At 40.1% G+C, this 25,333-nt stretch overlaps 1 protein-coding gene across 1 annotated transcript in view; it reads right to left on the bottom strand.

Moving 5' to 3' along the window:
* Positions 1-25,333, bottom strand: part of AUG7 (nuclear matrix protein) — an 89,901-nt gene that overhangs the window by 52,972 nt on the left and 11,596 nt on the right. Inside the window, exons 2-3 of the mRNA XM_087663444.1 lie at positions 7,549-7,634; positions 374-435 (exon numbers count right to left, since the gene is read on the bottom strand). Coding sequence (XP_087519570.1) covers positions 374-435; positions 7,549-7,634 — 148 coding nt within the window. The remainder of the gene's footprint in view (positions 1-373; positions 436-7,548; positions 7,635-25,333) is intronic.

Below are 25,333 nucleotides of genomic sequence, written 5' to 3'. Positions count from 1 at the left end.
AACACAATTTCTGTAAATGCCTGCATTTACAGAGTATGCCACATAGCTCCAAAGGCACTCAAGATCATCTTGGCAATGAACTTGTTGCCAAATTTTAAAAAACTAATTAAGATGATTTTATCACAACTTGATTGGCAAGCACATGAATGGGCGCTAAGATCTTGAACGGATTAAGTAATCTAATCCTAAGCTTCCCAATATATGCTATACAGCATCACCTAAAAGGGGAAAACAGCATTTTTTTCACTCCCGAGACAAGCACACAACATGTATCAATTTATTCTTCCAATGTTACCTAGCAAATTCTTTACCTAAAAACTTCACAGTATGTATTGCTATCTCAAGGGATTCACGGATGAAGGGGAGGACTTACTTGAATAGCTTCTGTGTCCACAGTGGGTGTCAAACCTAGGAATTTCGCAATCTCTGCAAGATCTATCACCAGCAATACAACAACAAAGTCATAGCTGATTGAAACCTTGTAAACACCAAAAATTAAAAAGTTGCCAAAGATTAAGACAAATTGATGTAAAGCATCTTGCTGGACTTTGTGTTTGCTACACTATCTTAGTCTTATTTTTGTTACAAGACCTGTGTTACAGTCTTACTAACAATTGCATGTATTTTTTTATGAGATCTTGAATTGATGCATTGCTTTTAGGAGAGTTATCATATGCACGTTGTGGCTTCTCAAACGTTGCACATCCAATTTATTTGGAGTCTTTCTGTATCTGTAATGATAATTTAGTGCACGTTGAATGACCATGCAGGGTGCGAACTATGTATATACTTGTATGGTAACATTGTATGTGCATAGTTAGTCTAGTTCACTCCTACTTCTTGTTCTGTTTAAGGCATCCATTGGAACAACTTTTAGCAAATTAGATAGAGTCCAACTTCCCAAGCTATCAATTTTGCATTCAGTCTATAAGATTTATAGACAACAAATTTGAGCCTAGTGTTTAGCCTGAGTTAGTGTCTTTTACCAGCTGTGATTTGCGGTAGTTAAGCCCACTTTGGGTTCATTTCATCGGCATATATTTATCACACCAAAAATTCAGAAGCAATAATGCATCTGATAAGGAGGCAGCATTTATCATTGCACTGTTTAGAATTATCAATTGGATCTATCTGCAATTGGATGGGACAATCCTTCTCTTTTGGCGAGACCAATTATGAAACACTCAGCATCTTGCAGTTCATTGGGGCCGGTCAGCTTTCCCCATGAGACACTTCTAATGTTGGAGTCCACAAGGACTCAACGTTTTGTGTACATGCTTTATAGAATGATAAACACGTGAAAGTAAGCAAGGGGATGGGTATTCAAATTGGTCAAAAAAGGAGACAAGTATTCAATTGGTTCAAACCCATTTGCTAATTGGACTGGAGGAACGTTTTTAGAAGTAGCGTTTTGCACTTTGGTCCAAACGAGAACTAAGAGTTGGATCTATGGAATAATTCAACGGGGTTACATTAAAGTACATGTAACAAGTTTGGAGTAGTGAAGCCAGCTTAGTCTACTTAGTTGATATCATATTTAGTGTTCTTTAGTAGCAATGCGTCTTCAGTTTGTAGTATTATTCTCACTTGGGCTTGTACAATTTCTGATCACTTCAGTAACCAGTTTGCAATAGTAAAGCACTTGGGATTGCTAAGAGTACTGCCTCTCTAGTACTTGTTCTTGTGCAGGCCATGCATTCTAAGATTTGATTTAACTCTGGTTAGCTCATTTAACTTATCTAAGAGCTTTATTGCTTCCTTACAATAGCAGCTATGACCGTCTGCAATAATTTATCTTTATTAGATTATTTATTTATTTATTTATTTATTTTTGTTCTTCCATGGAACCTAAATGGCAATTATACCATAAGCTATTGAATCCTCTCACCTCCATCTCACTCACTATCAACTGCATTGCCCTCATGAGAAGAGAATTCTATTCATAAATTTCTGTGGGACATTGTATGTACATGTCTTTGTATCCTGCCTGTTTCTTTGGTTTCTTGACCCCGAAGTTACAGACCAGCCATTCACTCAAAATAATCACACCTTATATACTTGGTGGCCAAGAGCTTGTTAGCAGTTGAATGAGCGTTTGGCATACATTTGTTTCCTCCATTCAAAACTTGGGACTTATGGTTCTCCGCTCATTTTTAATCATGCCACTATGCTTTTAAGTTTACACTATATAATTATCAACCCTGGCTTGTTTCATATGTAATTTGTTGGAGGTAGTGTTAACAATATGTTGTATTCTAGAGCTTGAGTATGTTCGGTGTCTATGTATTAAACTATGCTCACAATGTTAATTTGTTTTTCTTGGAAAGATTTTTATGAATATGTTTTCTTGTAATTTTACATGCATCTCACCTCATAAAGCAAGATGGTTGCATATTTGTCACAAGACTGTGACAACTATTATCTTTTTGCTAATTTCTTTATTACTACTTTATTTGGTTTTTCTTTTTGGAAGGATCCCTCTTCAAATCTAAACGCCTGAGTTGCATGGCCAGTATGTGAAACGGACAAGAATGTCTAGTGAGTCAAGACTGGACAGTTAAGGTCCAGTACAAGTCTGGAAGAGACTGATGGCACTGTAGATTGACAAGCTTGGAAGAGACTTGTGAAAGTGTATATGGACAAGTGTGTTGAAGAACTAGCCTGGAAGAGACTAGTTCAAAGTGAAGATGGACAAATCTTCAAGAGATTAGTCCATGTGGAGTCATCAATGGAAATTCACTTTCAGTTGAGCTACATTACAAATTTGGGTGTAGCTATAGTTTGCAAAGATGGTCAGAAGACTAGTGGGATGCAATGGAAGCAACTCCTAAAATTTAGGGAGTTACTATTTTTGGACCTCAGAATCTGTTCGCGTCATTATCTTCGTTTTTGCACGAGGATTAATTCTCTGGTCTGTGCCGAGGTCAAATTTTGCACCGATCATAGAGAATTTTAGACCGAAAGGTTTAAACAGGGAAATTGCTACATGTATGCCATGTGTCACAATTTGGGGAAAATTTCCCAAAAGAGAGAGAGAGCAGCAGCACAAAAACGAGTTTCAATGCATGAGGGGCAGAAAGGGGCTCATTTGAGATGGACAGCTGCAGATGGAGAGCTCTTGAGAGCTGGTCTACCTTGTCTATGCTACACAGAGGGCTGAGCTTGCTTCCTATTCTCTCTCTTTCTCTCCCTGACAGTATGGTTATGCTGCAGAATCAAGGGCCTTTCTTCTGATTCAGGTACAGCTGTGTGGAATATGTTGTTTTTGCATGAGGCAAGAGCCTCCTTTCTCCAGGAACAGGAGCAATTGTATGCTGTCCCAGCAGGGACAGGTGAGGGTGGTAATCTCACCAAGTAAGTGTCTGAAACAACACTGAATCAGTACTGTTTTTGGACTGTTCAGAGGCTATTTTAGAGCCCAATTGATGCCAGAATCAAGGGGCATTTGGCCCAGATGATGCAGGACAGTGCAGGGAGCAGTATGAACTGAAAACAGGTTTCAGAACAGGTCTGAACCAGTAATTACAGAGGGCTGAATAGTATAGGGAACAGTAAGAGTTGTAATCAGGTTTCAGAACAGGTCTGAACCAGTAATTACAGCAGAATTGCAGGTCTGAACCAGTAATTACAGTAGAATTGCAGGTCAGAACCAGTGATTACAGCAGAGTTGCAGGTCTGAACCAGTAATTTCAGCAGGCTGAAATGGTCAATTCTGCACTCCAATCAGAAGTTTCAGACTTGGGCAGAGTTTCCCCTCTTGGTCAACTTGTTTTGGGTCAATAATTGTACTATTATGCATAATTGCCGAGGCAAGAGCCTCTTGAACAGGTACAGGGTTTGCTAACTGCATTCCCAAGCAGATACTTGTGTGGAAAACGCTGTTTTCCTGAGATTTCTCGCGTGAAATCTCACAGGATTCAAAGGGCAAGTGGCCCATAAGGTGCAGGAGCCCGCTGGCTACGCACACAAGTGATTGGCAGGTAAAACAGGGCCCAAAACAGGAAATTACAGCCTGCTGTATATTTTTGCAGGTTTTGGTTTTTGGACATTTTTGGTGTCTATTTGCTCCAGAAGCTTTCAAGGAAGCTCCAGGGACACTGTACATGTATTTTGGAGCAGTTTAAAGACAAAAACCAGAAAATGCAGCATGCTGAATTTCTTACCAGGCACTTCATTGAGTGTGTTTAGGTGTATGGAGGCACCAATTGAGTAGGGATAATGACCAGGTCAAGTTGTACTACCGTTATGGTGTCAAAATCGGGTTGGAACTGTGTTTCCTTCTCCACTTTGTACAAGGACAGCTTGTAGGCAAGTTATTGTGGGATTATCCCTTTGTTAATGAATAAAGAAATACCGCAAGGGGCGCCTACCTTAGCGGCCAACAGGGTGTAAGTGTTGCAACACGAGCATTCTAGCTTCCTGTATGTCTTCTTGATTCTGTGTCTTTAAGTTCAGGTAAAGTGGACGACTGTAAATTGGGTGAAAGCATTTATATATTTTGGTTGTACACTACCGCCCTTCCCAATGAACAGGCCGGTTTCATATCTCCCAAAGCAAGGCTTGCCTGGTGGTTTTGTCAGCTGAAAGGCTGTTGTTTACAAGGTTTCAATCAGCTGTGACTTTATTGTTGTATTGCTGGTGATAGATCTTGCAAAGATTGCGAAATTCCTAGGTTTGACACCCACTGTGGACACAGAAGCTATTCAAGTAAGTCCTCCCCTTTGTCCGAGAACCCCTTGGGATAGCAAGACATACTTTGAAGTTTTTAGGTAAAAAATATGTTAGGCAACATTGGAAGAATAAACTAATGCATGCTGTGTGCTTGTCCCGGGAGTGAAAAAATTATGTTCTGTTAACGGTGTATATTTCATGGTGTTAGACTATTTCTTGGGCATGTTATTGGGCGTGTTTATGGGCAGTTGGGTGGCTCATTTAGGTCTGGCTCATTTATCTTGGGTCTTGTCCTAGGAACTATAAATTTATTAGGAGCTATAGTTCCTAGGACAAGACCCAAGATAAATGAGCCAGACCCAATATATAGCTTCCCAATATATGCTGAACGGATTAAGTAATCTAATCCTAAGCTTCCCAATATATGCTATACAGCATCACCTAAAAGGGAAAAACAACATTTTTTCACTCCCAGGACAAGCACACTGCATGCATCAATTTATTCTTCCAATGTTGCCTAACAGATTTTTTTACCTAAAAACTTCAAAGTATGTCGCTATCCCAAGGGGTTCTGGGACGAAGGGGAGGACTTACTTGAATAGCTTTTGTGTCCACAGTGGGTGTCAAACCTAGGAATTTCGCAATCTCTGCAAGATTTATCACCAGCAATACAACAATGAAGTCACAGCTAATTGAAACCTTGTAAACAACAGCCTTTCAGCTGATAAAACCACCAGGCAAGCCTTGCTTTGGGAGATATATGCAACCATCTTGCTTTATGAGGTGAGATGTATGTAAAATTACAAGAAAACATATTCATAAAAATCTTTCCAAGAAAAACAAATTAATATTGTGAGCATAGTTTAATACATAGACACCCAACATACTCAAGCTCTAGAATACAGCATAGTGTTAACACTACCTCCAACAAATTACATATAAAACAAGTCAGGGTTGATAATTATACAGTATAAACTTAAAAGCATAGTGGCATGATTAAAAATGAGCCGAGAACCATAAGTCCCAAGTTTTGAATGGAGGAAACAAATGTATGCCAAACGCTCATTGAACTGCTAACAAGCTCTTGGCCACCAAGTATATAAGGTCTGATTATTTTGAGTGAATGGTTGGTCTGTAACTTCAAGATCAAGAAACCAAAGAAAAAGGCAAGATACAAAGACATGTACATACAATGTCCCACAGAAATTTGTTAATAGAATTCTCTTCTCATGAGGAAAAAAAAAGTGCCAATAGCGTAATGCAGTTGATAGTAAGTGAGATGGAGGTGAGAGGATTCAATAGCTTATGGTATAACTGCCATTTAGGTTCCATGGAAGAGCAAAAATAAATAAATAAATAAATAATCTAATAAAGATAAATTATTGCAGACGGTCATAGCTGCTATTGTAAGGAAGTAATAAAGCTCTTAGATAAGTTAAATGAGCTAACCAGAGTTAAATCAAATCTTAGAATGCATGGCCTGCACAAGAACAAGTACTAGAGAGGCAGTACTCTTAGCAATCCCAAGTACTTTACTATTGCAAACTGATTACTGAATATTAGTACTGCTCAGTGATCAGAAATTGTACAAGCCCAAGTGAGAATAATACTGCAAACTAAAGACGCATTGCTACTAAAGAACACTAAATATGATATCAACTAAGTAGACTAAGCTGGCTTCACTACTCCAAACTTGTTACAGGTACTTTAATGTAACCCTGTTAAATTATTCCATAGATCCAACTCTTAGTTCTCGTTTGGACCAAAGAGCAAAACGCTACTTCTAGAAACGTTCCTCCAATCCAATTAGCAAATGGGTTTGAACCAATTGAATACTTGTCTCCTTTTTTGGCCAATTTGAATACCCATCCCCCTGCTTACTTTCACATGTTCATCATTCTATAAAGCATGTACACAAAATGTTGAGTCCTCATGGACTCCAACATTAGAAGTGTCTCACGGAGAAAGCTGACTTGCCCCAATGAACTGCAAGATGCTGAGTGTTTCATAATTGGTCTCGCCAAAAGAGAAGGCTTGCCCCATCCAATTGCAGATAGATCCAATTGATAGTTCTAAACAGTGCAATGATAAATGCTACCTCCTTATCAGATGCATTATTGCTTCTAAATTTTTGGTGTGATAAATATATGCCGATGAAATGAACCCAAAGTGGGCTTAACTACCGCAAACCACAGCTGGTAAATGACACTAACTCGGGCTAAACACTAGGCTCAGATTTGTTGTCTATAAACCTTATAGGCTGAATGCAAAATTGATAGCTTGGGAAGCTGGACTCTATCTAATTTGCTAAAAGTTGTTCCAATGGATGCCTTAAACAGAACAAGAAGTAGGAGTAAACTAGACTGACCACAGTAGGCTAGTGCTATTGCATGTCATCTCCCAGGCTTTGTCCCAACCTTCTCTTTTGTGCACTGTACCTATTGCTCCACCCACTCCAGATTCACTATGTCACTGCTGATCCCGATACATTTGTAAATGTTCTGCAGCACTCTCTATTTGTGCCCATTCTATGCGCATATAGTGTTACCATACAAGTATATACATAGTTCACACCCTGCATGGATATTCAACATGCACAAAATTATCATTACAGATATAGAAAAACTCCAAACAGATTGGATGTGCAACGTTTGAGAAGCCACAACATGCATATGATAACTCTGCTAAATGCAATGCATCAGTTCGAGATCTCATCAAAAAATAATGCAATTGTTAGTAAGACTGTAAGACAGGTCTTTCAACAAAAATAAGACTAAGATAGTGTAGCAAACACAAAGTACCAGCAAGATGTTTTTCATCATTTTTGTGTTCCAAGAAGTTGCCAAAGATTAAGACTTTTGAGGTTAAGAGAAGCACATTGGATCCTGGATGCTTCCTCATCCCTGTCAACACCATCTCCATGTAAACTTTGTTGTGTGAAAGGTGATTTCTCCCCAAGAAGCCTATAGGAGCATCACAAGAAAAGCCATCTTGTTGAAAGCAATATCTCAAATTTTGTACTTAAATTATGCAGACGATCTGTAGTTCAAGGGACTTCTTCCTTGTCAACCTTGGCCTCTCTTGCGAAGACCAGAGAGATACAACTTCTGAATACAAAGGAAGATGTTTATCCTTAAGCAAATTTTACACTTTTGGTGTTAACCACTGGTTTTCATTCTAGTTTAGAAAGTGGCCAAGATGAAGTTCAATTGCATTCATTTTAAAAGTGGCCTAGCATTAGCATTCTCTGGCAACAATTCTTAACCATCAATTGCGTTCTAGTTTTGAATGTCCTTCATTCTTCCACATTATCATCTTGCAACAATTCTAAACAAACTTTTGCATCATCAGATGAGAAGCAAAAATACCAAGGTTAGAGGAGATACTGCTCAATTAAGTTATATTCAGTACAAATACCCAGCCAATAGACAGATCCTGTTAAACATAATTCCAAAAATCGTTGATGTATCTAATATTCATTCGCAATGCTGTAAGACCATCAGCTTATCACTTACTATTACACCTAAAAAGCCCCGTGCTGAAATGAAATATGATAGCTAATAGAAATTAGCTCAGAACTGTTAAGCCTCACAGTGGATACTAGTGCACACACATCCTTCACAGAATCTGTGAGCAGAGGGGAAAATTAAAAGGCACCAACCTGCAGACTGGTATGAGACATAAAAGGACTAATGGTAGCACCTTATGCGGATGTTTTTCACTTCAAAATGACACAACACTCGAAGATCTTTGGTCCATAAACTCTCCCTATAGTCAAGGTCCATAACATGTGCCACAACAAGTTCAAATATAAACACGAAGGCAACCAAAACACTAAAGAGCATTAGCATACCCCTCTCCCCACCCTCGTACTTGCCCTTTCTTGCTAGCAGCATGTGAGGGTGATGCAACAAGTACAAAAAGAAAAATCCTTTCACTCAGAATCACAAGTAGGCTCATAGTGAGAAATGGAGACTTTGCATGATCTCATACTAAAACAAGATTTTGATTGCAGACTGCATGGAGCAGCAAAATGTTTTTGGCATCTTCATTCTCTTCAAATGTGACACCATTGTTTCCATCGCCTGACTTTCGGTCACAATAAAAATATGATTTCTGAACACTAGGATTGCCCTACAGTTTACTATGTATAGAATAGGGTTTGTACATGTTCTAAATTAACTGGAAACCCTAAACCTACTGTGAATCAAAACCTAACCTGAGCTACACAGTGGCACAGAGTATGATGTGATCAATGTAGCATGAATCATGATGTGATGTGTGTGTATCATACAAAGAGATTTCCATGTGGGACACATGATCATGAATCAATTGATATCAAGATCAAAGTGAGGTTAACACATATCACTGAAATGAATTCATATGGTGCAACATGTGTCATGTGATAGTCTGCACATAGCTAAACAAATTTGAACTAATGGCATGTACGCTAGTAACCTATTCATGTGTGAACTATGACAGGATATATTCCTAAAAAGTTGGCTATGCCAATTATGTGTCAAAGTAAGAAAGCTGTCCAGAAACCTAGCCAAAAACAATCCCCCATGTCACCATTATGGTGGCCTTCATATGCACATGTAAAAGTTATTTTGGATTTCTATGATTTGTTCAAAATCTTTGAGATTTTTTTAACATGACTCAAGCATCAAAGCTCCAAGGTATAACTTGAGTTGTGTGATGCATGTTGAAAATATGCAGAAAAACACATGGGAAATCTCAACTTAATAATTTATGATAACAAGCCACAAAAGAAATTCTATAGAATGAAAGCACAACATAATATATTCCACGTATAGAGGTTTGGTTACACAAATAATAACAAAGAGATGGTGTTAGAATTCATGCCCTGAACTAGCATTTCTTAGGTTACCATTGGTGCAATACTGGATGTACTCTCGGAGGGCATTATTCATTATTGAATTATTCCTATCAGTTAGTGGGCATTTTCAGCAAACACAGTGTATGAGCAGTTTGTCAAGTAGGCGATGGTGCCATGTGGCAGCTGGAGGATTGATTGCTGATTATTTTATTCATTTATGTTGTGTTGTAGTCTACAATTTTTGATCGGGTTCTAGGTGCTGATGGGACAGATTCGACTCGAGGACATACATCTACAGCCCTTGTATATCTGCCCTCTTCATTTTAGCATTCATTGACTGCAGATTTCTGTATTCTCCTCTCTTTTTTCTCTCCCTTTCTCTCATGTTCATTTTCTTTCAATCTAATTGATCATGGGCAGACCTGATCGGGAGGATTCTTCATGACAAAAGTTTGAGTTTTCAGCCTTTGGAGGCTGCAGTGAACAAGTTGTGCACAGAGTAGGAGCGAAGTTGCTATTTTTTGCAGGTCCTTGCTGTTCGTGAAGGAGGAAAGGCTGTGTTTTCAGCCTTTTGCTGCAGATTTTGAGTTTTCATCGCCTCCGGCAAGTGAAACTCTTTGAGGACGAGTGAAGGAAGCCCTATTAGGCACTAGCACCGTGCACGAAGTCAGAGGGGGCTGCCCTTGTTTTTGTGCAGGTCATTCTATTTACAATGTTGACCAAATTTGCCGTAGAGTTTCTAGCTATTATGGACCATAAGATCCCTGTGTTGCCAACTCTTTCTTCAAATCAAAAGCTAGATGGGAAGAATTATCTCATCTGGCGTGTAATGATGCTTTCCATCTTGGAGTCTTATGATTTGGCAGAGCTTGTGATCGAGGCTATAGACCGTCCTGCAGCTTGTGATGCCTCCAAGCTTTCTTCAAATGAGAAAGCCGAGTTGATGGAGGTACGGGCACATTAGGACAAATCGAATGCCCATATCCATTCTTTCCTCTTTCTCCCCTGCACTATAGCCGTCATTGGTCACATCGAGCATTTGACTGCGGCTCGGGACATATGGCTAGAGCTTGATCAAATGTACAATCAGATGATTGTGATAAAGTGGCTGTCCCTGGAGGTTCAAATGAGGACTTTGGATCCTAACAAGTCTTCTTCTATGCAAGAGCGTGTTAATAAGCTTCGGCAATTACAGATGCAGGTCCAAAATGCAAGGAAGGTGATTACCTCCGAGGACATGGCGATAACTCTTCTTTCTCAATTACCGCCCCAATTTTGTGCATTTTACTCTGCCTTGATTGCTTCAGAGCGGACAAAGACTCTTTATTGGGAAGAGTTGGTTCCTATGGTTTTGGACCAAAAGGAGCAATTGAAAGGACAAAATGCTTCCAAATCAAAGGCATTGACAGGTCAATCCTCTCAGAAGAAGGGAAAGGACCAAAAGAAAAAGGAGGACAAAGAGAAGGACAAAGAGAAGGATTCCACTTGTCACATCTGTGGCAAGACAAGTCACCGGAAGAAGGATTGCTCCAACAAGGAGAAGGACAAGGAGAAGAAGTCTTCAAAGAATTCCGGAGCAATGGTTGCTCCATCATCAACTATCTTCCTCCACTTGACAGTGATTGAGGCATCGATCCCTAGAACTTCTAATGTTGCATTGACGGGCCCATATCCTTGTGAGTGGATTGATTGCCATATAGGATAGGAAGCCCACCTCTATGAAGGAGGCTTTGCAATCACAACATTAAAAGACGGCTCAAGAGCAAGAGTTGAATGCTATTGGGCAGAATGGCACTTGGAATCTTGTGCCTTGATCCATTCATAAGAAGGTGATTGATGTAAAATGGGTCTTCAAGACCAAATACCACAATGATGGTACTCTGGATAAGCACAAGGCACGGCTCGTTGCAAAGGGCTTCGCAAAACGACCAGGGGTGGATTTCCATGACACCTTTGCACCTACAGCTCAAATGGCTACCATTAGAGCCATTCTTGCCTTAGCCAGTCATAGGAGATCGCCGGTTTATCAACTTGATATGAAGTCTTCCTTCTTTAAATGTGATTTGAAGAAGGAGATCTATCTTGAACAACCTCCTAGCTTTTCCTCATTAGATAGGCAGGTGTACAGGTTAAAAAAGACTCTTTCCACTACTTGGAATGAGAAGATTGACTCATTCCTCCAAGGGAAGTTGGGGTATCAACATTCCTCTTCCAATCCCTAGTTGTATGTCCATACCTCAGCTATGTTGGGAATAAAGAGCCACTGTGCCTTTTATACGTGCTCGGGTGTGAACACACCCTTAGCACTTGTACTTTACATATAACTACCACAAAAACCTAAAAGAGGTAAAACTCATTGTACCCACATATCGTGCATCTCTCTTACTCTCACTCTCTACTGCTGCTCTCTCTTTGCCATTGCCATTGCTGAACGTCGCATCTCCACTACGCACCCATCACTACAAATTGGTGTCAAAGCTGAAGGCCATCCCGACCATGCTTCCTAGAGCTAGTCCAAGCCGTACCAACAACAGGTCATCAATTTGAGTCAGGCGCACGGTGCAAGCACAGGTCACAATTCACGAAGACTGTTTGGCAATCAAGCAACAAGTCGCACAATCAGTGCAAGACTCGTGCAAGCTATGGGGCAGTGTTTTTCTTGAAGGGCTTATCCTCGATTAAATTTCTACAAGCTATCACGCATGTACAAGCACAATTTGACAAATCTAAGAGATTGGGCACGCATCTACTCTTGGAAATTGGGGCTTTTGGCAAATGCTTAAAGATTTTACTTGGTTGAGTAAAATTTGTGAAATTTGCACTCTCTCATGTCTCAAAATTTGAGGCTTTTCATGTAGTTGTGAAAGTTACAGTGAAACAAGTATAATTTCTTGAAAATTTGACACATTGGACCTTGCATAATTTGGGGATTTCGCAAAATTTGCAAAGTTTGGGTCAAATTTAATCTTGGTATGTACTTGCAGTGCAACTTCTATGCAAATTGCGCAGATTGAACCTCGGACAAATTTGAAACTTTTACAAAATTTGTGAAATTTTGGCAAAATTGACTTATGCAATCTACTCAAGAGTTACGTTTGATGTAATTTGAGCACTTTGGGCACATAAATTTTGGGCCTTTTGATCATGTGAATCAAATTTGTGCCCATGGATACATTTAGAGCAAAAATTGCAGCTAAAATTTGGCGCTTTCTCATGCAATTTGATGTATTAGCCCGTGGAACAGCTGCAATTACTTGTGGTGTGCTGTAGCACACATTTTATGACTCTGAAAATCAATTTGCAGATCTGAAATTTCTGCAGTTACTTGTTTTTTCATTGCTAGTTGGTATTGCTTTGTACCTTGGTCATTTGTGTGACAATTGGCCTCACATTTGTTGATTTTTGAGTCACTTTTGAGCAATAAATCATGGCTGGGAGCAATGATAGCATCAATCTTTTGCACATTACTCTTGAGGGTGCACACAACTTTGCTATATCGCAAAAGCAATGCTATAATGTCTTGGTACAAAAGAAACAAGTGAAGCCCATAAAGACAAAAGGGATAAGACCAGCAACCACGGATCCAGATACGTGGGATGAATTAGATGAGCTTACACACTCTACCATGGAGCTTTCAGTGTCAATCACTTTGCTCTTCAACATAGAGAAATTGAAATTTGCTTATGATATGTGGCAAAGACTTGAGGAATTATATGCTTAGAAAAGTGCAGCAAGCAAGGTTTATTGGTTGAAAAAGTTTATGGATCTTCGTATGAAGGAAGATGCAGCCATGTCTATACATTTGAATGAGTTTAACTCTGTTTTCAGCCAGCTGATTGCTTTGGAGTTCCACATTGATGAGGAGTTCAAGGCAACATTTTTGCTATACACTTTGCCTAAGAGTTGGGACACTTTTAGGATAGTAATGAGTAACTCCAATGCCATGATATTATATTCAAATGTGGAGAGCTCTTTACTCATGGAAGAGCTAAATAGGCAAAATATTTCAACAAAAAATCTTCCAAATAGGATTACTGCATACTAGAGGCAAATCCCAGTAGAAGGGTAATTCTAAAAACAAAGCACGCAACAAGTCTCATGGAAAAAATGTAGAGTGCCATCATTGTGGCAAGAAAGGGCATTTCAAACAGGATTGCTTTAAGTGGAAGAAAGAGAAGGACAAAGGCAAAAGCACCGATGATAACAAAGATGAGAAAAAGAACAGCAAACATGCAAAGAAGAGCAGTGTGAAGATAAGAGGAAGTCAATGTACTCAATCACAAGAGTGACAATGGCAGTGACGTACTCTTTGCTTCTTCTCTTAGTGCACAGTCATTAATTGTAGATTTTGATGATGACATGCACACTTGGATCCTTGATTCAAGTGCTTCATTCCGTGTAACACCACACCTTGAGTGGCTTTCTGACAACGGTGGCGGTAGACATGGCGTTGTCCACTTGAGGGACAACTATGCATGTGACATTGCAGGGATTGGTGGTGTGCAATTGGCATTTCAACATGGTTCAGTGTTCACTTTGCATAATGTAAGGCATGTACCTCAGCTCAAGAAGAGTTTGATAAGCACAAGGTAACTAGATGATAAAGGCTATCATACCATCTTCGAGGATAGCAAATGAAAGATATGTAAGAGATCTAGGATTGTTGCTAAAGGCTCTAAGAGAGACACGCTGTATCCATTACATATATCTAGTGTGCGTAATCATGTTGTCGTCGTAACCGAGCAGCCAAGCTAATGTGAGGCAAATACCTCAACTCAAGAAGAGTTTGATAAGCACAAGGCAACTAGATGATAAAGGCTATCACACCACCTTTGGGGATAGCAAATGGAAGATATGTAAGGGATCTAGGATTGTTGCTAAAGGCTCTAAGAGTGACACTCTGTATCCATTACACGTATCTAGCGTACATAATCATGTTGTTGCTATAACCGAGCAACCAAGTGTGTCTTTGTGGCATAGCTAGTTGGGACACATGAGCCAAACTGGAATGAAAGTGATCTCTCCTTTGGGCTATTTGCTGTGTTTGAGGTATACTAATTTTGACCATTGTGATCATTGTATAATTGGCAAACATTCTCAAACATCACATAAAAAGTCTCTTTCATTAAAATCTTTACCCTTAGAATTGGTACATTCAAATGTATGTGAGATGCCAGGGTTGTCTCTTGGGGGGAAGAAATATTTCATCACATTTGTTGATGATGCCACACGCAAAGTATGGGTTTATCTGATCCATCATAAAGACAAGACATTGGATAAGTTAAAAAATTTACTGGCACTTACTGAAAATATAACCAGTAAGACATTAATGTGTCAAAGGCCTTTCAAGCCTTTTGTGACAGCAAAGGGATAAAAAGGGAGCTCGCTACCCCTTATAATCCACCCCAAAATGGTGTTGCAAAGCGTATGAATAGGGCTATTTAGAAGGTCTGTACCATGCTGTCTCATGTTGCATTACCTCATGGATTTTGGGCAGAGGCTGTTATGACAGCTATACACTTGTTAAATCAGTCACTGAACAAGTCTTTTGGGGAGAGAGTCCCTCAAGAAGTGTGGTCGAGCAAGCCACCTTCGTATGCACACTTAAGAGTGTTTGGCTACAAGGCATTTGTGCACATACGCAAGGAACAACGCAACAAATTGAAGCCAAAGTCCTATAAGTACATCTTCCTAGGATATGGTGACAAGGGTGAAATGGGGTATAAATTGATCCCGAGAAAATGAAAATTTTATGCAGCAATGATGTTATCTTCCAAGAAGATCACATGTATTAATAGCCCGAAAAGACTAAGGAAATCAAAAGGGTTGTGTTTCAAGAAGAGATACTTGTAGGACAACAAAGAGTGCCTCTTATACAGCAGCAAATACCTGTTGTAAATGATCCTATAAATGCAGGGAATGATGCTGAAATCAATCAGCAAGAAGTTTTCCATGATATGCCATAGTTTCAACAAGAAAATGTGCCTTTAGAGCAGCCGGGACAACATGCTGAACCACTTGAATAGCAAGTTGTTAATGCAAATTTGCAGGCTAAACAACCAACAAACATTGATCATTGGTTCCGTAGGTCAACCAAAAATAAAAAACAACCACATAGATTTGTTCTTGATACAAATTATGTTGCAGATTATGTCATGTTGACAGACTGTGGTAAACCATCATGCTTCAAGAAAGCAAAGGACAGAGAGGACAACAAGAAATGGCATAAAGCTACGCTGTCAAAGATGAAATCTCTAAAGAAGAATGATACTTAGGATTTGGTGCATTTTCCCAAGGGGCAAAAAGTCCTTCCATGCAAATGGATTTGCAAGATCAAGGTCGCTTATGGTTCCTCGCTAAAGTACAAAGCATGACTTGTTGCAAAAGGGTACAAGCAAGAACATGGAACTGACTTTGACGAGATCTTTTCTCTTGTAGTCAAGATGACTACTTTACGAACCATATTGGGCTTGGTTGCATATGAGGATATGAAACTCATACAAATGGATGTAAAAACTGCTTTCTTACATGGTGATCTATATGAGGACATATATATGCAACAGCCAAAAGGTTTTGTGGCCAAGGGGCAAGAAAAGATAGTATGTAAACTCAACAAAAGCTTGTATGGGTTGAAACATGCACCACATGAATGGTATCATAAGTTTGATACATTCATGCAATCTCAAGGGTTTAAAAGAAGTCAAGTGGATCACTGCTTATATACCAAGAAGACAGCAAATGGTAGCCTTATTATGCTAATTTTGTATGTGGACAACATGCTAATTGGTGGTAGGGATGTTCATGCCTTGGACACATTGAAGCAAAACCTATACAGCAGTTTGACATAAAGGATCTTGGTGAGGCAAATTACATTCTTGACATGCATATGCTCAGGGACTGATTGAAAGGTTTTCTTTATTTGTCACAGCAGGAGTATTTATCCAAGATTTTCTGGCGTTTCAATATGGAGGAGGGAAAAACAAGCAATTGGTGTACCATCGCCTCCATATATGAAACTCAGTGCAGAGAACAACCCTACATTTGATGATAAAAAGACTGAAATGGCCAAGATTTCGTATGCTTCAACTATGGGTAGCTTGATGTATACTATGGTTGCTACATGTCTTAATATACCATTTAGGGTGGAAGCGATTAGCAGGTATATGACACATCCCGATAGAAAGCATTGGGAAGCAATGAAAGATATCATGAGATATCTTAAGGGCACAAAGGATTTGTGCATTTGCTTTGGAAAGCAGAAGGCATCTGGCGTTGGTTTTACGGATGCAGACTATGCTGGTCATGTTGACTACAGGAAGTCTACTTCAAGATATATATTCACCTTCATAGGGGGAGCAGTTTCATGGATCTCCGGGCTACAAAAGTGTGTTGCATTGTCTACTATAGAGATAGAGTATGTGGCTGCCATTGAGGCATGCAAGGAGACTTTATGGCTTTCATGTCTAGTGGGAGTGCTTGGCATTACCAAGACCCCTGTCCTCCATTGCGATAGCCAAAGTGCTATCATGCTAGCATGGAATCCCGTCTTTTATGCAAAAACGAAGCACATACAGGTGAAGTATCACTTTATCAGGGATGTACTTGACAACAAAAGTATTGGGCTTGTCAAGGTACATATAAATGATAATCATGCAAATCTTCTCACGAAGGGTCTACTAGTAGAGCGGTTTGCTCATTACCAACAGATGATGGAAGTTGGATAGTATATGTATTTCAACTTTATACATAGCTGATTCTTTTCTCAACCTTAAGGCATGCTACCTTTAGGTGAGAGGTTGTTGGGAATAAAGGACCACCGTGCTCAAATTTCGGGGGAAGCTTGTAGGGTGTTGTTCCCACTAGATGTGCCTCGGGAAGGGTAGACTATATGTGTCGAAGCTGATCTTGTACTGTGTAACATGGAGCAAAAATGACTGAACGGTGTCCTTCAACTCAAACTTTATCTGCTAAAGCTGTCCATAAAGGGTCATAGTGCACATGGGACAAGGTGTCTCGTACAACATCGGAAGCTTGGACCGTATTTCTGGTGAGATCTAGCAAGAGATAATCATCGAGAGAACTTCTTTAGAAATACACCAAAGTAGTGCAGAATACGCATGTGCATCGTCCAAATCCCATGTAAGCACAACTTTCTCATGGTTCTCCTCATCAAAATCGTCGAGAAGAGGAAAAGGTCGTTGAGGCTGAGGAATAGCTCCACTGACAATGTACCAAATCCGCTTCTACACAAATCAAGCTTTCATCACAGCCCTCCATGCAAGATAGTTAGGTCCATGTAACTTATCATCTATAGAAGTGCGCGAAGGAGCCATTGGGAGAGAATAAGAAGAGAAGATAGAGAATAGAAGGTATACGGAGAGGGAATACAACCAAACCAACAACAAAGACTTTACAAAATGAGAGTTTACATGAAGTGTAACCAAAAATCTAATTAAAAACGAAGGCCGACTGCTACAAAATGAAGAAAAACCAAGCAGCCCATTGTTGCCCTTTCCTCCAGAAAGGCAAAGTATAGAGTGGCATCTTCTACCACATGTGAGACAATCTAGCTTTAGAGGTTACTAGGTGAGCTTGGCTATCTTCAGACAGGTCCAACGATACTTCATTGCAACAACGAGAGTTGCATAGTATTGGCACAAAACCCAATGTTTCATGCTAGGTCGAAGCACATTGAGATTCAGTATCATTTCATTCGGGAGATGATCTTGGATGAGACCATTGATATGGTTTACTGCAAGACAAAGGATAAACTTGCAGATTTGTTTGCAAAGGCACTTACTCAGCTTCTTCTACAACAGCACTCCAAATCCCTAAGCCTTATGCCACATCTAGGATCTGAGAGGGGGTGTTAGAGTTTATTCATCCCCTAGACTAGCATTTCTCAAGTTACTATTGGTACAGTCAATTCTCTCAAAGGTCTGATAGCTGATTATTTTATTCATTTATGTTGTAGTCGGCAATTTTTTATCAAGTCGGCCAGTTTTTGCTAGCTGACTACATTATTTTATTGCATTCTTTTCTCCTATTTAGGCCCACTTGGCAGCCTGCCCCACACACTTGTTTTCCAAGTGCTAGTGGGAGAGATTCGGCTCAAGGAGATACGTCTACAACCCTTGTATACCTGCCCTCTTCATTTCAACATTCATTGACTACACATTTCTGCGTTCTTCTGTCTCTTTCTCTTTCCTTTTCTCTCATGTTCATTTTCTTTCAATCTTGTCCATACGCTTCCGCATTCGCTGCACTCTAACAGATGATGACTACATATGACGAGTGTTTGTGTGCAAAGCTTTAGTGAACGCTCTGATACAAGAATAGGACAAGGATAGATAAAAAATCAAGATTTTGCAAGCTGAATAATATAAATAGTGGCCAGCCATAGTAGAATCTTGAAGGTTTTCTTCAAAGAGAGCTTTCACCCTACCAATCATAAGCCCACAAGCTTGAAGAAGACCAGCAGCAATTCTGAACTGAATCAGAGATGAGAGTGTGAGAGTGAGAAACAGAAACAAAGAACACAAGGAGAAGAAAAGAAAGAAATGGGAGAAGAAGAAACACCGCCCTAGTCGAAGTCTGACAAGGACATTTGGAGCTCTGACTATGTTTTCTTCTCAATTTTGTGTGTTTGTCAACTTGTGTGCCTTGCCAGATGATATTTAGCCCCAGACTACCTTCGCTTTTCCCCGAACTGCCTACGATTGCCATGTTCGCATTTTACAGCTGAATTGCTGCAGCCGGTTTTGTCAATTTTCTACTATATATAGCAGTTCACAGCAGTGAACAAATCACCTCTCTCTCTCTCTCTCTCTAGCAGGTGCTCCATCAAGTGGCCGCAATCTTCTCCATCTCCGTCATGGACAGCAGGCTACACACTCTCTATCTCCATCACCATCACCAACTCTATCACCATCTATTCAACTTGGTCCGGTGCCCTCACTAACACCTTGGGCTGCGTGCAAGGACTGATTAGTCCTCATTCATTGTATTCAGCTTTCCTTCATTGTTCAATGCAAATCATACTTCTCTTCTTGCTTTCTCTTCTTCTCTCCTTTTCTCTTTGTGTTTGTGACTCTCTTCCATTGCGCACTCACACATGGTATCATTACCTATGTGAGGACATGGAGTTTCTAACTAAAGAGGAGACCACACTATTGCTGAAAACTCAAACTTCAGCCTGCTGTTTGCTGCTGTAAACGCAATTTCTTTGCATTTTAGAAGTGACATTCGACAAAGCCAGGACATCCACAACTCTTCTTTTGTAGTTGTTGCTAATTTTCCCTCCATTCAGGCTCTCCTACAGCATTTTATAAGTGACGTTCAACAAAGGTGGGACATCCACAACTCTTTTTCTGTAGTTGTTGCTGATTTTTCCTCCATTCAAGCTCTCCTAAAGCAAAACACAACCTCCTTTGTGTGTTTGCATATTATAAGAAGACGGCTGATCCCCGGTTCCAAGGCTTTGATGACTTCAACAATGATGTTTCGTACTTATGCTTTTGGAAACTGGCCGTTGGCCAATTGAGATACATGCTATGATCCGAGTACTGAGATATGTCACCCAGGTACGTCAAATGGATGACAATAGGCTCCCCAAACGGGTATGGGATACTAACACACGCCTACAAAAAACGTGGAAAAGTAAAGTGCTTTCAACAGGATGGGTGTTGGATATGCGAAAATGGTTTAAAGGTTGGAGAGTGGATAGATATCTAGATATGGCATCCGAAGATATATGCATGGACACATTTCAATCAAACCTATTATGAGCACATCAAGCAAAACATCAAAGCAAGGGAGCAAATGGCAAACTTGCTTATTACAATATGCATATCTATCCTTCATGTTGGGAATCCTACATGCAAGCAAAGGCACACATGCAGCCATACATAGCCAACCCGCTCTCTGTGGTATTTAGACAGAGTATTGCACGACTTCGAACTCAATCACACACTTTATTGATCGAGACAGGTGCATGGAGTGGAAAGGCAAGAAAGAGAGGTTATGCAAGTTGTGTAGACTATAGAGTGTAGAATCAGAGAAGCACATGATTATGACATGCCCAGCATATACACACATACGAGCTGACTTTGATATCCCTTTACAGGGGCCACTTCACCAATTTTTGACCACTACTCCTATATCAAAGTTATGGGCTCTCATCACCCGCATATTACGCTTTCGGAAGAACCACGCTACATAAATCGTTCTTTCACTGTAGCTGCCCTTTTCTTACCATGGGGGGGGGGAAGGGGGATCATTGTATATCTGGAAAGGTCCCATGGGTCATAATTTGGCCTTCCATGGACGATAATAAACTACTCTACTCTACTCTCTCTCTCTCTCTCTCTCTCTCTCTCTCTCTCTCTCTCTCTCTCTCTCTCGTGAAGATAATTAAATTAAGTAGCAAATATCTACATCAAACCATCAAGTCAGCATAGAACTAACAGATATAAACTCTCTCTGTGGAGATATTTACATGAGGCCTGTAAGCTATCAGAACAACCTATTACATGAGTAGCACTAATAAATCACACAGAAAGAACAGCTGGAGTAGAGTGAACAATAGCCAACTAGGGAGCAGCAATATCTAGAAGAACTAGGTCAGCTGACATCATAGAAGAGATTTGCCATAGCACTAATCCACACACACGGGCCACATGCCCATGGGTGCCTAACGTTGAATAAAAAAATAAAGGCATTATGAGTATACCATATATGCCACAGGGCTGTCCATCTAAGGAAATGGAAAAGGCAAGAACAATCTGAATGCAAAGAAGACATAGAGGACATATTTCTCATAATCCACAAACAAGCTAGTATGCGGTGCTGAGTCACCGAGGACCACACTCGGAAAATGAAACTCCAGATCTGTCACGCAACAAGGCAAGAGACAAAGAGGTGAAGCAATGTCTCATCACATGTAGTGCAGAAAACACGACGACCTGCAGAGATCTTTCGAACACGAAGGACATCTCCCGTTGGAAGAACCCCAATGAGCAGCCTCCACATGAACACTTTACCTTGATACGGAACCTTAAGACTTCCAAAGCTAGATAAATCTTTCCCGCCACTTCTTTTTGCTATCCCGAAGATGCCATAATTTATTAACTTTCCCAGTAACCCATCTCTTGGCTTCCACCCTCTCTCTCTCTCTCTCTCTCTCTCTCTCTCTCTCTCTCTCATAAAAGGTAATCATAATAATTATGAAAAAAGTATAAGATTACATGATTATAAGAGATTATAAGATGTAGGATGGCTCTAGGCCATCATGCATAGTCATAGTGAAGGTACAAAGGAAGCACGGTGACTAAAGGGAGATAGAAGAAACTGCAGTGTGCCAAGCAAGCAAATCTTGTCTAGGAGAATATATATTAACTCAATCAAGTCTAGTTGCCAATGAAGAAGCCCTTTCAAGCAGGCTATATGACTCTACATGCTTGATGAAGCATCAAAGATAAATCCATTCCTTATGGTCCGTATATGCTAACAATCCTAGAAGTGTATGAAAGGAAAGAGCACTTTCATGTCAGCCTGCACAAAGTCCACAAACTTGGGACGTCCAAAGACCCAGTCCTTTGAAGACATCAATAGCCCAACCACTCAAAACCAAATGGCTGAGTGTTGGGAAGTTCAGCTGAGTGACAGAAGTTCAAGGAGTGAGTGTGAGAGTGTGACGGCTGGAGAGAGAGAGAGAGAGCAAAGTGAAGTACGATTCGATATGAGTGTACCAACAATTGTGTTGGTACACAAAGAATAAAATGTATTTATACTTAGGGCACGGAAGGATGCATTCACATGTACAATGTGTATATACTATACACGGAGGTTAAATCGGACCTTTATCCCAATAACCTCCCACTCAAAGGTCCAATGTGAACCTCTAACCAACTCCCACTAGTCGTATACAATGCTCGTGCTGAGTTTTGCTTAGACTTTTAGTGAGAACATCTACAAGGTTGTCTTGTGTTTTGATCTTGGTCAATGTGATTTGACCATCTTCTAGAATCTGTCCGATGAAGTGATATCGCACATCTATATGCTTTGTGCGTGAATGATACATGGCATTCTTAGCCAGATACACAGCACTCTAGCTATCACATCCCAAAATTGCAGTATCCATAGACATGTTGAGATCCTTTGCAAGTCTGCTTAACCATATAGCTTCCTTAGAAGCTTCAGTAGTAGCTAATATGTATTCAGCTTCAGTGGTACTCAATGCAACGATATTCTGCAACCTGGAACACCAAGAAACAGCTCCACCAACAACTGTGAAGACATACCCGCTGGTGGACCTACGAGTGTCCAAGTCACCTGCCATGTCTGCATCACAATAATCCTGCAAACTAAGTGCACCCTGCCCATAGCAAATACACTTTCTTTGTGTACCCTTTAGGTATCGAAGGATACACTTGACAGCCTCCCAATGTGTTTTGCCAGGATTTGACATAAACCTGCTAACAACTCCCACTGCATGAGCAATGTTTGGACGAGTAGCAACCATAGCATACATAAGAGAGCCACAAGTTGATGCAGAAGGGACTCCCTTCATAGAATTTGCTTCCACGTCATCTTTTGGGCTGTTGGCTTTGCTAAGCTTAAGATAAGGAGGTAAGAGTACCCCAAAAGACTTAGCTTCAGCCATGTTAAATCTGTCTAGTACCTTTTCAATGTACTTTTCTTAAGATAAAAACAGCAATTTCTGCATTCTATCTCTACTAATCCTCATGCCCAAAATATGCTCTGCATTCCCTAAATCTTTCATGGAGAAAACTGATTTCAGCTGATTTTTGAGAGCATCCAAGCTAGTCTTTCTTTTCCCAGCTAGCAACATATCATCCACATACAAAACAAGTATGATGGGGCTGCCATCTGTATCCTTTTTCATGTACAAGCAATGATCTGCATGGCTGCATGTAAACCCATGAGATAGCATAAAAGTGTCAAACTTTTTGTACCACTGTCGTGGTGCTTACTTCAGCCCATATAGGCTGCGTTTTAGCTTACACACCATCTGCTCTTTTCTAGAAACTACAAAGCCCTCGAGCTATTTCATGTAAATTTCCCCATCAATGTCACCATGCAAGAAAGTTGTTTTTATATCCATTTGATACAGCTCTAAATCTAATACAGCATTGGAAGCAAAAAGCACACGCAGAGTGGTCATCTTCACAACAAGTGAAAAGACGACTTGAAAGTCGATCCCTTTCTTTTGTGCATACCCTTTGGCAACTAGTCTTGCCTTGTACTTACCCATTTGTTTGGAAGTGCCTTACTTCCCTTAGGCAATGACACAAGATCCCAAGTATCATTTACATATAGAGATTTAATCTCTTCCTACATAGCTAACTCCCACTTACTGCTGAATTCACATGACTTGGCCTCTTTGTATCTAAGAGGCTCACCCTTATCTGTAAGCATCACATAATGCGAGGGGTCAAACCTGTGTGGTTGCCTTCTTACGCGTATAGACCAACGTACCCAATGATCAACATTTTCAGGAATCGGGTCTACATCTGGAGGTATATTATTTTCAACATTTATTGGCTACTATAAGCCATTTTCAGCATGCTGTTCATACTGTATAGCACCTTCATTTCCATTACTAGCACCTGCATTTTCATAATCAGCAAGCCTATCTTGCTGTCCATGACCTCCTTGTGCTCCTATTTGCTGTCCATCATCATCTAGCTCAAAAATCCGACTGATCATCAATTTCAACCTATGGTACAGCACCATGAGGCTCATTTTTTGAAGGAATAGGTGGCTGCAAACTCTGAAATTTGACGTTTTTCATATCTACATTAGAGGCTAAAATACCTTTCAGCAATTTTGCCTCATTAAACACAACATTACAGCTACGAATAATTTTCTTGGACTAAAGTAACCACACTCTGTAGCAAAATTCACCCTCATCACCATAGCCCATGAAAATGCCTTTGGTGGATTTTGGGTCAAGTTTGTTCCTCAGCTCATCCCTAACATGCACAAAAGCATCATAACCAAATATGCGTAAATGGTCATATGAGGCCGATTTGCCAAACCAAACCTCCTCAAGGATCCCATTATTTAAGAACATGTTTGGAGAGCAGTTGCAAATGTGAACCACGGTTTTGAGTGCCTCTCCCCAAAATTCACGAGGGAGATTAGCAGTGGACAGCATGCACCATACTCTTTCACATAAAGTCCTATTATATCTTTCAACCACCCCATTTGAAGGACTGTAAGGGGCTGTAAGCTCCCTCTTAATACCATGCAAGTCACAAAAGGACTTGAATTCAGTTGATGTGAATTCACCCCCATTATCAGTTCTCAAGCATTTCAGCGTTCTACTTGTCTAAGTGGTCACAAATGCATGAAAAGTTTTAAAAACAATAAACACTTCACTTTTCTTTTTCAGCAAGTATACCCAAATCTACTTGGAACAGTCATCAATAAAGGAGATAAAATATGCATCACCACCCAACGATTTCAAGGGCATACTACATACATCAGAATGCACTAAGTCCAAGACATTGGACTTACAAGAGACACCAAAGCAAAAGGATTTTTTTATTTGCTTTCCAAACTGACACGCATTACAAAAATCAAGTTTAGAGCCTTTTCCATCAACCCTCTTTAGAGAGGTAAGGACGTCAAGTCCTTTTTGGCTCATATGGCCTAATCTCTTATGCCATAACTCCAAGTGGCTGCAAATTTCAGCAACTACAAGAAACTTGCCATTCAAGGCTTTACAGTGCAAACAATACAAAGTGCCCTTCTTGGTTCCTTTTGCAATCAGCATGGAACCCTTTTTCACTTTCC

This window comes from Lygodium microphyllum, chromosome 22 (assembly GCF_053477565.2).
Source record: "Lygodium microphyllum isolate KBCC chromosome 22, Lygodium_microphyllum_v1.1.10, whole genome shotgun sequence".
Taxonomy (NCBI): domain Eukaryota; kingdom Viridiplantae; phylum Streptophyta; class Polypodiopsida; order Schizaeales; family Lygodiaceae; genus Lygodium; species Lygodium microphyllum.
This window is presented reverse-complemented; position numbering and strand designations above follow the sequence as displayed.